The sequence below is a fragment of the Mustela nivalis genome (genome assembly GCF_964662115.1).
Source record: "Mustela nivalis genome assembly, chromosome: 9".
In the NCBI taxonomy this organism is placed as follows: domain Eukaryota; kingdom Metazoa; phylum Chordata; class Mammalia; order Carnivora; family Mustelidae; genus Mustela; species Mustela nivalis.
The window spans coordinates 24,227,260-24,241,617 of record NC_139028.1 but is presented as its reverse complement, the minus strand read 5'-3'; the positions used below and the strand labels follow the sequence as shown (position 1 = coordinate 24,241,617).

The 14,358-nt window shown below is 47.6% G+C and overlaps 1 protein-coding gene across 1 annotated transcript in view; it reads right to left on the bottom strand.

Annotated features, from left to right (window-relative positions):
* The window catches only part of TECTA (tectorin alpha), a 77,494-nt gene that overhangs the window by 53,181 nt on the left and 9,955 nt on the right, over positions 1-14,358 (bottom strand). Inside the window, exons 3-7 of the mRNA XM_082683702.1 lie at positions 11,881-12,014; positions 8,918-9,205; positions 5,006-5,143; positions 4,495-4,660; positions 443-855 (exon numbers count right to left, since the gene is read on the bottom strand). Of these exons, the coding sequence (XP_082539828.1) occupies positions 443-855; positions 4,495-4,660; positions 5,006-5,143; positions 8,918-9,205; positions 11,881-12,014 (1,139 nt within the window). The remainder of the gene's footprint in view (positions 1-442; positions 856-4,494; positions 4,661-5,005; positions 5,144-8,917; positions 9,206-11,880; positions 12,015-14,358) is intronic.

Genomic DNA, 14,358 nt, shown 5'->3' with positions numbered 1-14,358 from the left:
AGGCATGACCCTCTGGCCACCACTATTGCAAGTCAGGTCCACGAGAAATGAGCTTACCTCTCTTCCCTGTTACTTCTGAGCTCGGACATATGTGCATTTGTGTGTGTGTGTGTGTGTGTGTGTGTGTGAGAGAGAGAGACAGAGAAAGTGTGTGTGAGCGTGTGTGTCTGTGTACACCTATGTTTCCTATGTTTACCAGGTAACTAGGAATACGAATGTCTTTAAGTTATAGAGCAGACCGGCATATCAAGGAGACAGCTTGTGTTGGCTCTTGTACAAATAAAATTCAGCCTCGTAAAAAAGTTTTACAAGATATTTGCAAGGAAAGAAGAGCCGAGCCTCTCTTTGGAACAAACAGAACCAGCAGATCTGAGAAAGTCTTCCCCAGGCTGAAGAATCTCCAGCTTCTTCAACTTCCCAGGAAGGAGGGAGAGGGTCTCACCTTGACTTTTCCATAGCTTCCTTTGGGGATGAGAATCTTGTAGCCGTTGACCTCCACAGAGAGCTCCTTCACCCAGGAGACAGCAGAGCCCCCGCGGTGTTCGTTCTTGGCCTCCACACTGAAGAAGGGGAGGCTGGAAGTCTGCAAACACTGTCGGGCCAGCAGGTAGGCACAGGAGCCTTGGAAGTGGAAGAGGAAGCCATCGAAAGTGTGGTAGTGTGGCTCGCCGAACACCACACACGTGCTGGTCTCCACAGGGCTGCAATAGAAGAATTTGCCTTTGGGCTCACACACTTCATAGGGGCTGCAGGAAGCCTCCTGGCAGTAGATCTCGTTGTTGAAATCCAGGCAGCGGCACTTGATGGTACAGTTCAGGTCATCCCAAAACACCTCCCCTCGCCGAAGGAACTGTCCTGGGGAAGAATGACATTAGAACCAACATTTATGGAACACTTACCCTCCGCGCCAGGCATGGGGCTGATGCCTTCCCTGCACTCTACCACATAACCCACATGAGAACCCTATTTGGCAGGTGTTATCCACCATGCTTGACTGAGGTTCAGGGCACTCAGGCACTCAGGGGAGAAGCCACGTTCCAGGCCAAGGCTGTGGGCATCCAGTCTACCTTGTGGCACCATCGTTTCCATGGTTGGTAAGCATATGCTCATTCAAGGAAGGGTACGTTGCCTTAATCCATGGCAAAGGCTATGACCCACAGAGGTCATATCCTTCCCTCCAGGAATGCGAGGAAGGCTATCCCAGAAACAGACCCAGTGTACCCTGGTAACTTAGCAACACCGTTGCTTCATGTGCTAATTTGTTGACTCGTTCACTCACCCATTCGCTCTGCAAACATTTGTTGGGGGCCCTGTGTGTACCAGAAGAGATCAATAAGCATGAATCAGGAGTCAGACATGCAAGTTTAAATCCCAGGCTCCTTGGGAGGATTCTGGAAAGGGCTGCACTCTGACTTCAAGGGCTCGTAAATCCTTCAGACGCTGCTTATACAGCTGTACAGTTGTCTTCTCTCTCCCCCCAGGCCCTGTCCAAATCTAGTGCTTCTCTGTCTTTATCCATAGGGTAGAACTTCTGGACAGAATCTAGGTCAGCAGGAGAATGGAGTCGGGGCCGAGGGGTGTGCTGATTTAAAATTATTTACTACTATTTATTTGATAGACAATCCGTCTTTAAGACCTTTTCTCTAAATAAATGATCTTCCCCCACTGAAAACGTCAAACTTCGCCTGTTGTTAGTATCAACCCTCAATGGAAATAGAAGTGTCTCTGGGCCGGGGTCTGTGATCTTGTCCTTGGTTTGATGTCAGAGCCAAGAGACCTGGAAAGTGGTCATAACTCTGCCATCAGCTTCCAAGACTCCTGGCTTGCTTCCATCTGCCTCAGGTTTCTAACCTGTAGAACATGGGCAGTGTTACTTTCTCGTCCCTGTCCCACGGGGAGCAGCGAGGCTCTCTTAAGTCAGCACATGTTGAGAGAGGGAGAAGCATTGGTAAATTGAGGATGCCGGGAAAGGGACGTATCGAAGGCACAGCATTTGAAACGTAAATAATATTATATGTCAGGAGTTCACCATAGCTCGAAACTGCGGCTTGGGAAGACGTCTCACATTCTTTTATAAAACTGAAAATGTAGTGAAAAGCATGGCCTGCAAGATTAAGCCAAGCAGAAGGCATTGGCCGCCTCGAAACAGGCTGTTCTGTGTCTGTGCAGCAGCAACAGTGATGTCTCCACAGGCAATTATGTTTCGTACCTGTTGAGAATAGAGCCCAAATATGGGATAACAGATCTTTCCACATTCCCAGGAGGCCATATGCATCAGCCCTGAAGACAGGCCCCGAACCTCAGTGCTCTTTGGCACGGGTCCAGGCTGCAGACATTTGAACAACCTCCACTAAGTATGATTTCCAGTCTCTGCTTTTGCAGGCTTCCAATAAATGAGAGGAAAATGCCTTTGAATAGAGGAGGTTCGGACCAAAAGGTAGACGCTCTGAGATCATTTTGTTTGTAAAATGATGATACAATTAAGCAGCTCGATGCAAATTTTCCCCAGCTATCGCCCAGGCCAAACCCAACCCTCATCAGATTGATATATGTCTGGTGGTGCATGAGAACGCACGGCAGTCTGCAGAAGGATATTGAATTTGTCCTGTATGTGAAACCCAAACTCATAACTCAGTGGGGGAAAGAATGAAGTCAAAATGGAGACTCTATACACTGCTGGAGTCTGGCCAGCTCTCCTAGCGCTCCAGGTCCACAAGCCGATGTTTTCCACGATCCCAGCATTTCGTTCCCAGGACTAAGCCAAGAGGCTGTCACTGGGTGCTTAGGCTGCATGGCCATGGTCAGTCAGCTCTGTGATGCTTGGACCCAGGGGCCAAAGCACTGGGTAGGTCCCTAGTCCAGGCCATAAAGGGGAGATAGATAATGTGGTCATTGGTTTGGTATCTCTTGCAGACCTTAGGGAAGCTGTCTTTACCTTTTGTAAGGGAGGAGGGCACCATCTCTGAAAGACGGGTAAGTTTTAGAGCTAAGATCTTTCCCATCCAGCTTTATAATGGCTTGGGTTCAAAACATTTATTTATTCTTCAGAACTTGGAGGACTTGGACGGAGTCCACAGAGACAAGGATGCCCAGGCAGGGCCATCTGTACAGATGACCTTTCATTAGAGCAGAAATCCAGAGGTTTGATATGTCTGACTGCAATGCAGGGAATGGGGCCGAGGGTATGGGCATTTCAGGCCCGGGGAATGTGGTTTCCTGTGTATTATACTGACTGAAGCTGAGTCAAAAGAGAAAACCGAGGCTTCCCAGAGCTGCTGAGACATGCGGGTCCCCAGACCATGCTTCCTATTGGATGGGACAGGAGATAAGCTAAGATCTGCATCTCCCAACCCACAACTTTCTTAAACATCTACAGACATTGTCTCCAGGGTCTTCCTCCATGCTTCCGCAGCCCCCTCCCCTCGCACCCACCCCAATGTGTCCTATATTGTGTCATCGTTGTTCCCGTGGCTGTCTTGTCCACCACAGCCATGCCATGGGAGCCAGAGCTCCTTCGTCTCCAGCACCTAGAGGAGTGGCCAGCGCCTTGTTGGGGCTTTCAAATGTCCTTTGGGAAGAAGCAGTGGCTGGCTGGCTCAAAGGACAGATGAGTAGACGGTGAGGTGGATGGATGGACAGCTAGATGGAGGATGTCCTAGTTCTAGGTGCCATAGCCTCCACTCCGGGACCAGAAATACCCACAGAAACACGGTTTCCTAAACACTTTCTTGACATGTAAGCAGCAGGAATCTATAAGCCAGAACGTTCTTGGGAGAGTCATGGGCTGTTTTGCACACGCAAAGAGGCTTTGTTAGTTCAGAGAAGGCCCCCAACTTTGGGTGCTAATGTAAAGAAAACTTGGGAAGGCTCTACTACTGCTTGCTCACAGAAACCCAACACCAGCTTTGATTGTCCCCAAATTCCTGCATGTTTTGCTGCTGCAGAGAGAGTTTAGGAGAAGCCGCCCTAGAGAGGACGGCGCTCTCTCCCCTTGCTTTCTAATCATACTAGGAAGTGCTGATTTGCTCTCGTGGAGCCTTGGCAGCATTCCGAGCTCGCCCACTCCCGCGGATCTACAAAGTGCAGATGGCAGAACAGGAGTAAAGAGGGGAAGAAAAATGGACAGGGGCGGGGGGGAATGACGGCAGCAGCAACAACAACAACAAAAATAATGTTAAACAGGAGGGCTCCCTTCTGTCCCTCTGGCTGAGCAATCACTCAAGAGCCATGTCCATGTTGGAGTTGTTTAGAAGAAGCAGCTCTGTTCACACCCCAGGCAAGGACTGCAGAAAACGCCACGGAGCAAATGCCGGGTTTCAGCTCCTGGTGTGATGAATGTGCGTGCTCAAATTACCTTGATCTCCATTACCCAGCTGAGAGATGTCAAAAGAGGAAGGCATCGGCAATGAGCCCGCCCCCGTGGCTTAAAAGGCTGCCTGTCAATCTCTACTAAGCAAACCCTACTCTTGCATGGAGAAGAGGAAAAGCCTTTACCTCTGGAGGTGCAGCCATTGGCTGGGTCAATTTCCTTCCCATCTACTTTAAATGCCCAGCGGCCTGGAACGTTGACATTCGTGGTCTCTTGGATATTCACAATATCAGGAGTTCTTGACCCCGGGAGGCTGAAGAAATTGGTGAGATTTCCACCATTAAATCCTGCCTAGAACACAAAAGGAAGACGAGACTTGAACACAAACAGCACTGTTGTTGGTTAAGTGGCCTCAGCGCTTGCAGCATCCGGCACCCTGAAATTAGGAGACCCCTTCTCCTGGAGTCCCCGGAGCCACCATTCCAGGTGAGAAAGGCTTGCCTTCATTCAAGCCATATCCCTATGAAGATATCAAAGGTGGGCAAGATTAGCTTCACCCTCCCCTTGTAAAACCAGACATACTTCTCTAGCTAAAAGCTAGAGGAGCTTGGCCGGATTGCCTCGAGGAGGCTGAGCAGCATAAGCAGAGAGCAGAGCTTTGGAAACAAGATGGAGATGAAATGGAGAGCCACCAACCTGTGCCATCACACCCCCAAGGCCGGTCAGGGGGTCACCGCCGCTCGCCGTCCCGGTGGTCCAGTTGATTTCATAGTAATTGAAGAGTGTGAATGTATAAGATCCATCAGACACTAGGACGGCCTGGAAGGTGTTCACCTACGGGATGGATGGAAATGGATGGTCTCATGACTTCCCCCCCTAGGAGCTCCTCTCCCCAGCCCCCTTTCCCCTGCACCCTCCCCACCCCCAAGTTGCTGCTCAAATGTTAGTCCTCAGGCCCTGCCTCTCCTCTGAATTTGTTCTCACCCCCACTGGGGGAAGCAAGGCGTGTGGGAGCAAGCACCTGAAAGAGAAATTGCCTGAGAAGAACCCAAAGGCTGACTCAGCGCCCCTCTTAACAGCTCTGATTCAAACCCGACAGCAAAGTCAGAGGCCCGCCTCAGCTTGTGATAATGCGTGAGCACCTATAGATGGCAGCATGAGAATAAACTATAGGAGGTGGTCCAGGCAGGGGAAGGGCTGAGCAGACACCTGTTCCTAGAGCAGGGGGTGTGGGGCATGGGGCGTGGGGATATAGGGGAGGAGAGCCACCAAATGCTTGGCCCCGTGACGAAGGCCAAGGTCTGCACTGTGTTCCCTCACTTACTAGAAGACACCACAAATCCTGGAGCGATGTCTCCCGTTTTTAAAATGAAACTTGGAAAATGATTTTTTAAAAAGCACTACCTGGCGGAGGAACCGTTCTTCTCATCGAGTACTTCTGCATCATTTTGTGTCTGAAAAATTCTCAGCACCCATCTGCACCTCAGCCCAAGGCTGAGGCGGGCAATTTTGTGGCCCTTTTCCATCTGAGAGCTTAGAAACAAAGAGCTAAGGGAAATGAATTGCTGGGAATTTCACAAGGACCTGGCCGCAGAAAACGCGATTCGAGCCGGAGCCCCCAGTCTCTCCCTCCGTGCGCTGTCATTATGGGCTGTCTTCATTCTAACCTTCTTAGGATAGAGACGTTATATGACTCCAAAAAACCTTTGCACATGGTGTTCAGAAACAAGCTGTAGCAAACTCTGTCCTTTACTATTTCCCTTTGTTAATCCGTACCCCTTGACACTGGTTTTCGGGCAGTGTAAATAAAAGCAGAGTTAAAGGAGAGGCTGCTTTGACCTTTTCCATTGAAGCCTTGCACTTTTCCCAGCTGCCTGATGCCATCCTGGTTAATATCCCATCAGACACAGAGGGAGACCCAAATCCTTATCCTGTGTAATCAGACTGGGGTAGAGGATCTTGGAAGCCCCAGATCTCCCATCCTAGACGGTCCCGGGGAGGGAGACGAGGATCAAGGAAAGAAAAGCCCTTTTTATAAATGAGAACTCTCTCCTCGGGCTCTGTGCTAGCCATGGCCGATGGTGTTTATGATAGAGCCCTGCAGGGAAAGGCCTCCATTCTTCGGCCCAGCTCAACAAAAGAGTTAAGTGGGGCGCAGAGATGTGTGAGCAGTGAGTTCAAGATGGCTCCAAGATCCCCGCAGGGTCAGGTTCTGGAATCAGGCATCAAGTCAAGGTCATACAAGGTTAAAAGGCAACCCTGCTCCAGACCAGGATTTTTCCCTCAGGAAGTAAATCCCTTCTCCTAAAATAAAGTTGGAAAGATCTCTGGCCCAAGTGGCTCTTGGGAACAACCCGGAAGTTACCTAAAAAACCAAACAACTACCCTAAGAATACTACAAGGGCTGGCTCACCGAACACTCTCACACACCCTACACATACATATCTCTTCAACATTCGCTCTAAGACCCCTCCGGATCCATTTTTGGACAGAAGGGAGAGGGTAGGGGAGGGGTGTTAAGGAGGGCGGGTGTGGTGATGAGCGCTGGGTATTATGTGCGACTAGTGAATCGTTGAACACTCCATCAGAAACTAGTGACGTACTATATGCTGGTTCACTGGACATAGCAAAAAGTTAGTTAATAAATTTTTAAAAAAGAAACTGCATTTTCAATTCTTGAAAAACCCCTTTGTACTTTGAAGGACTTACGTTGATGCCTGGAGGAGCCACGTCAGGAACTGGGAGTTAGAGGACATTAGTTTGAACCTCACTTGGCCTCCTGTGAAGTTCAGATCTCTTTGTTTGCCCCTTGGGCGAGTCACTTAACTTCTTGGGGCTATACCCTGACCTTGCAGGCAGAAAGAGTTCTATTTACTACACAACAACCTTGTGGGATGGTACACACAATGGCTTATCACCACACTGGGCTCCCAGTAAGCCCTCAATAAATACTAGCTTTCCTTCCCTAAAGTAAACATGTCCCCATCCCTCTGCCTTGTTCTTGGTCTTCCATGACACCCACCACCTCTAAGAGACTTATGCCAAGTGCTTAGTTGGCCCGATGATGTGTTCCTACAGAGGAGGGGAGTCCTGGGGTGGCGGGAGGTGGGAGAGGAGTCCATTTCAAAGATGGGGATGGATGGACATGAACTGTCTTTTCTCCAAGGAACCCAAAGCACTTAGATGCTCCCTCATTCATCCTCATTGAAAGAGTTCTTACCTAGCCCAGAAACCTACTCCAAAGTACAAAGCAGAAGGTATCTAAATTATCTTGCCATTTTTATGGCCCATGGAAGTTCTTTTTTTGAAAAAAATGGTGGTCAGCATTTGATGGGCATTTGTTCTCCTTCTTTTTTCCCCCACTGACACTAAAATTTATCGATCACTGGCATCCTGCATTTTAACGCTGTAAGGTATGAGGTTTAAAGGACATAAAACATCACCCCAGGAGTCGTTAGCAATCCATAACATGACAGAGGGAAATGTATGCTTCTTGAGAGGTTATTTCTAGCCAACGCATCCACTGGTTAAACGTGTGTCTTTCTGTTCTCCAGAACCATTTAGTGGTAAAGTGCACCTTCATGGTCGGGTCAGAAGTTGATAACACACAACGTACTCACCAAGGGGCAGCCAGGGATGGCCAGCCCCACGCTTGTCCCCCTCTGTCTCTAGCTCGGTAGTTTCTATTCCATCCCTAAACAACTGACTCTTTGCCAAAGAAATTGGAAAACAGATGGGATTGGAAATCATGCTAAGAAAGCAGAGGGCAGATTTTTTTAGTGCCTTTGCTTACTGGAAATTATACAGTTGGAGACGAGTCTGCGACTTCAGAAGTCTCCGCTGCCAAAGTCACCCGAACGAGCTGCAGGCTTTCGTGAAAAACTGTGTTCTGCCCCTTTATGTAGAAAGTTGATTATCTCTGCGATAATGCCAGTGATAATCTTTCTTATTTGACTTTTATTTGACTGCTCATTTGGGATTTCAGAGCAGATGTTGAAACTTTATTCATGAAACGCTTCAACTGCCCACTTCAATTAGCATCAAATATGAATAATTCCAGACCTGGTCACAATTTTTTTAAAAAAGGTCATAACGTAATAAAACGAGCCAGGTCATTTATATCCAAAGCCAGTCCCTTATTTTTCTTTTCCTACAAGGTTTTGTGAAAAAGGGGGGGGGGGGAGAGCAGGGGAGGGGGAAGGAAATCAGTTGATAGAAAGAAGCATTTGTGTCTCTGGCAAGAAAAAAGGATCTTTGGGTTCCTGATGGGTCCCTGATCATGTGGCCTGGCTGAGGTCACAGGGCCTCAATCAATTTTCTGCAAAATCGGAATACTACCTCCTGCAAGGAAATTGTGGAGGGGCTCTTTGTAGACATTTCGTAATGATTAGTGATGGGGATGACATGTCGGAGATATCACTGCTGACTGGCCTGGCTGGGTATGATGTCTCCCTCTGTTTCCTGGAAAGTGGGTGGCAAGACTCATTAGTTTAACTCAAGAAACTGACATTCCTCAGCTCTAACAATTAGACCCCGTCACAGTGGTGAAGAGGGACAAGAATGAGATGTCAGGATATGAAGCGGAAAACAGAAAATGTGAATTATTACAGGTGTGGTGCTGCTCCCTCCATAAAATGTGACTTCCTCCCATGTCACGATGAAAACCCAAGTGGCAGAGAAGGTGGCCATGTCTTTGAAGTACTTCCTGATGTCCTTGGTGGCTCTTTTCAAGATGACAGGGTCCATGGTCTCTCTGTAATAGATCTCGCCTCGAATTCCATTGTGAACGTCGGCCCAAAAGGGAGCAATGAAGGCCCTCCCATCCGTCAGGGGGAAGGATTCTGGCGTGAACTGACTCACTAACACATTGAAGGAAACTACTCCGTTGTTATTCACCTGCGAAAATAAGACAAGGTCGGCACAGTGCCTCCGAAAGTGTGACAACTTCAGAGTCGCAGACCAAGACAGACGTTCGCCTAATCACATGAATGAAAACAACTTTTAAAATTACTGAATCAGAACCCCCAAACACCAGCTTCTGCCACGCCACGAGGAGGTTCGTTTACTTCCAGACAGACTCATTGGTTTTCTTTCACTTTCACTTTGTGGTCAGGCTTCATGTCTTATTAATAATCAGGCTCATTTTCATGTTCTTTATGCTATCTCTATTTACACGTACCAAATGCATGTGTGTGTGTGTGTGTGTGTGTGTTTGCGCACACATGCGCACATGTGTACGGGTGTGTTGGGCCAGGCAGGAGGTAATGTGGTCCATAAAAACGATCCAGCATCACAGATGCAAAATAGACAGAAAAACAGAAAAAAAAAAAACTCATGGAAGCAAAAAGTTAAATTAAAAAATTGTTGAGCTGTATATTAGACCTTGACAAAAGCAGAGCACAACACTCTGTTATTGAACGCAGACCTCAGGACCAACCATATCCCGCTCTGAGGAAGGCAGTTAAAAGACTTCTATTGATTTGATTGACTTCACAACCACCCTCTACCCAGAACACGGACAAGGTTACAACCTACAGATCCCCAGTTCCATGAAAGTTCCTGCAGTGTGATGCCTTCTTCGTATACTCTCTCCATAAAAATGGAGACATGAAATCTTTACATTGTATGTATAAATGACTATGCTATGGTGACTTCTTCATGATTTGCAAAAGACTTAGTAGGCTTATTAAATGACTAAACCTACTGCAAATCACAGTCAATAAGTACACTCCACGGACGCAGGACCTGTACACAGTTCAGCCTCTGCCTGTGTCTGCAGCCCCATGAGATTGATTTCACCTAGTGGTTTATATGGCTTCAACAGCAGAAATGTCTGAGATGGGGATTCTTGCAATTCCTGGATACAGAAAACCTAGAGATCACTTTCCTGTACATTTCAATTGCTTGGTATGTTCCTATTAATCAGTAATATAATGGACATTGACAGTGCCCTGGATCCCAGAGGGAAGTTATCAGCACCTGGGTCAAAGGTCCATCAGCCTGTTTTGGAAGCAAGTGTGTGGGGTTTGGAAAGGAAGCTGGAGACCCAGCTACAAGGACTTTAAGAATCTACTGTCTACGAGAGATAGTGAACAACCCAGAGGCTTGAAAGAGATTGCACTACTCAAAGAACTGGAAACCCAGGGAACAGCTTGCCCTTAAATAAGTCGGCTCCAAATTAAGGACCCTCCTTTTGCAAGGGCAAGAATTGTTCAGACTCCATGGTACAATAGAGGAGGAAGAGGAGCTCAATGAACTGCAAATCTTTTAGGGGTCTGGGAGACTGAGGCTTCCAGAATGGAGGTCCTGTGCACCTCCCTCATCCCCAAAATCAGCTCAACACAATCAGCTGTTAGAGACTACAGAGGCTCTGCTGTAAGTGGAACCGAAAAGGCATTCCAGGATGCCAGAGCAATGTGTTTGCTAGGGAGTTAACAGCTGTCCCTAAAACACACAGATTAGCACAGTGAATTGGTATTGACTCCGATGTATTTTGATTATATTCTGTCGTTAAGACCAGGGGTTCTCAAACTTTTGTGTTCATCAGAGTCACCTGGAGGGCTCATGAAAACCCAGATGACCGGGCTCCCTTCCCAGTTTCTTTGATTCAGCTGGTTGTGGGCAGGCTCCAAGAAGCCACATTTCTAACAGGCGCCGAGGTGGTGTGGCTCAAGGACCACCGGTTGGGTCACGGACGAGGGAATGACTTACGGATGGGGGTCCACCCCAAGTTCTACCTCCAAGTCTGGGGACCATGGAGGTCCCAGATGCAGCAATGGCTGGAGACAGATGTGTGGGGGTTTCAACTCTTCCTCCGAGGCAAGACGCAGAATAAAACAGGATGTGATAGCACTGACGTGGGCCTCACCCCAGGCTTTAAGGCCCAAGATAAAGACAGGTTCAGTCGCTCTGAACCTTCTCAGGGTGCAATAGCCTCAACAGCGACAAACTCAAAGAGCCAAAAAAAAGCAAGCAAGCAAGAAAGAAAAAGCCTGAGGACACAGGTGCCCAGGAGGGCTCTGACAGTAAATGGCACCATTTTTTCATACAGGTTTGACGATGGGACCCCATGGCATATCTCAGACCCAACAAGGATGGCCCGCTCTGCAAACAACTTAGATAGAACAGTTGATTACCCTCTACTGTGCTCTGGCTCTGTTCCAAATTGGTAGGAAGCCGAAGAACAGCAGACGACTAAACTTTTCACACCCCCAGAAGGGAAAGAAAAATGATATGGCTCCTATTGTGGTTCAGTGTATCTTTTTATCTTGTCGAGTAGCAGAAATAATGTTCGTGGCATTGGGGCCTCTGCTTCACTTCTGTGTTTAATCACCCACAAAAGCAATTTATTGCCCTGTATACTCCTCTACTATGAACATTAGCCATTAAATATACCTTTGACTTTCTTAATCATAAAACCTATCAGCTCATGAAATCTCAGAACTTGTCGTTCTGGCTGCCAATAAATCTTCCATTCCCAGAGCCCTGGGTGAAGGTATTTAAAATGTTTTCCTTAATGACAAACAAAGGGGAGAGCCACGGAGCAACAGCCGGGCTCCTCTTCCACTTACGTAGACAGTGCGGTAAGGGACGCCGAAGAAGAAAATAGGGGTGGCCAACTTAATCTCCGATGAGCTTCCATCGTCCACTTTAGGGGTTTTCGTGTCATTCTGCCAGAATGGATACATGAGCTCCCTGGGCTGAGCTGTCGAGAGAGACGGGGGTTAGATAGATGGCAGAGCCGTCTTCTGCTTGGCAAGCCCCTTCCCTCCCACCCACTAAAGCCAGCGTCTTTCAGTAAGTCTTACAGACGAAATGCAATTCAGACTGCCTTTTCATTTATCCTAAACCTAAGCCGTACACAATGCATTATCTTCTGTCTCTGGAAAGGGGAGAATGGGAGCGATGCCATTTCTCCTTAGGAGAAATCACTTCATGCTTCATTGCTGCACTTCCATACATTCTGAAGAAAGCAATGGTTAAAAGGGGCTGGAAGGTGGTGAAATCACCCCAGCCTGGAGCTCTCAGAGCCCTGAGAGAGGGGCCTCTCTGTCTGGCATGGCGTAGGACAGCTTTATCCCTGATCACAAGGCGGGTTGGGAGAAGGTGGCCCTGTGCCTATGAACCTCCCTTCTGGCTCCAGATTTCTACTATCATGTCTTTTCCTGAAAGGAGCCCCCTCCCTCCTGCCGCACAGTAGGGGAAGATACCAGATCCCAGAAGGAAATAAACAACAGTTGGAACCAGGACAGAAGTGGGAGGAGAGGGTTTGTAGTAACTGGCCCGTGAATGACCTCCATTGAGCCTGGCCCTGTGAGAGGGCTCTCTGCCCAGCTCCTGTTTACAAAAGACAGACATGGGAGCCTCTGGGACGAGGGAGCCTGGGCCCCGAGAACCCTTTGGAGAGGCTGCATGGGGCTCTTACTCAACACCCTGGTCAAAGGTGAGAGTCTTTGCACAGACACACACAGCTAGCTCCCCTCCGGTAAACCACACCATCACCCTTCCTGGCAACGTGGCTTCTTCCTCAGAAGTTTCTCGTCTCAAGCCTTGCAAAGGTGACCCATTTTCAGTGAGAGAAATTCAACAGTTTTCCCAGGGTCTACGTTACTCATGATCAGGTCCAGTGGCATCTAGGAAATAATCTACATTTGAGGTGTATCTTTTCTCTGCTGCCGTCCTTTCTTCTCTTGAATGAAAAAAGAACAGTAGGACATCATCTTGTCTTCCTTTTTAAAAAATATTGTTGGTTTTCAGGGACAGCCCTATTTTCTGGCCCTATCTTTTGAGGTACCTGCTTCCTGTAATCCAGATGTTAATACCCCCTTCTCAGGTCAGTGCCTCTCCATGGGAAAGTCCCCGCTTGGTCCTGATAGAGCTAAGAGGCTGGCAAGCATGTGGCCCGAGGACCATCCGACTCCTTCAGGAGTTTTTAGCGAGGATACAACAGCTCATGGAAGGGAGAATACGGAGTGGCCAGAAAGCAGGACAGCAGTGCCTGGTCAAGGGCCAGTGTCTCTCCTTCTAGAGCAGGGAATCAGAGGGATCTGTCTGGTCAGAGAGCTAATCTGTTTCCAATGGCTACCATCAGAGGAAAGCAGGGAAACTAGCCCAGGCATTCGTGCGTAAGCATTGTTCCCCAAGTCCCGGAAGTCTCCGGGAAACCAACCAAACTTGAACCCTAAGGGGTGCTGTAGCTACTGTAATCAGACGAGCCCTCTGCCGACGTTTATTTAACGCCACAATCAGTAGGCCAAAAGGGCTCTTTAAAATTCATATTTACACAGAAGTAACAAATTCCAAATTCCTAGAAAGTAGGGTTTTTTTTTTTAAATCTCTTTATAATCCCTGTCATAGTATTACACCTAGGCACTTACTAAATGTGAAGGGTGATGTACTTTCTCAAATTAATAATAACAAATCAAATCATGTCATGGATTTATCCTTCATGGGGAACATTTCAGGAGCCATGCCCAAACGTGAATAAGAGCTAGAATTCACACTGAATTGTAATCGTTTTAATGACAAGATTAATTCATGTTTGGGAAAGCACTGGCCAATTTGCCTAGGAGGGGGAAAATCCATACTTTTCATGGAGGAGACAAGAAAGTCTGGTTGATGGAGGTTATCCCTAACTTCTTTCTCTGCTCTGAAGGTAAGGCAAATATGCAAGATTCTTCTCTCCATGAGTGATCCTAACTAGCTCGTGATTTTAAACAGGAATGAATGGACCGCTCGAATTTTTCCCATTTTAAGAAGAACACAAATACTATATTTATTGAATAAGTAAGGTGCTTTAGTTAGGGAGGAGGTGGAAACTACAGTAGTTTTCACCTTCAAAGCCACTACTCTTATAAAAAGAGAACTTGTAAACAGCATGGCCTATCATTAGCATCAGAGTTAATAAAAGAAAGACTGTCCCTACCCACACGGGCTTCAGGCTGAGAATTTCACAATAAACATTAACTATGTTCCCAGAACTTTTTTTTCCCCACCATATAAAACACAGTATTTTTAGAGCGGGAGCAGGAAGCTAGGGTCTGTGGGTC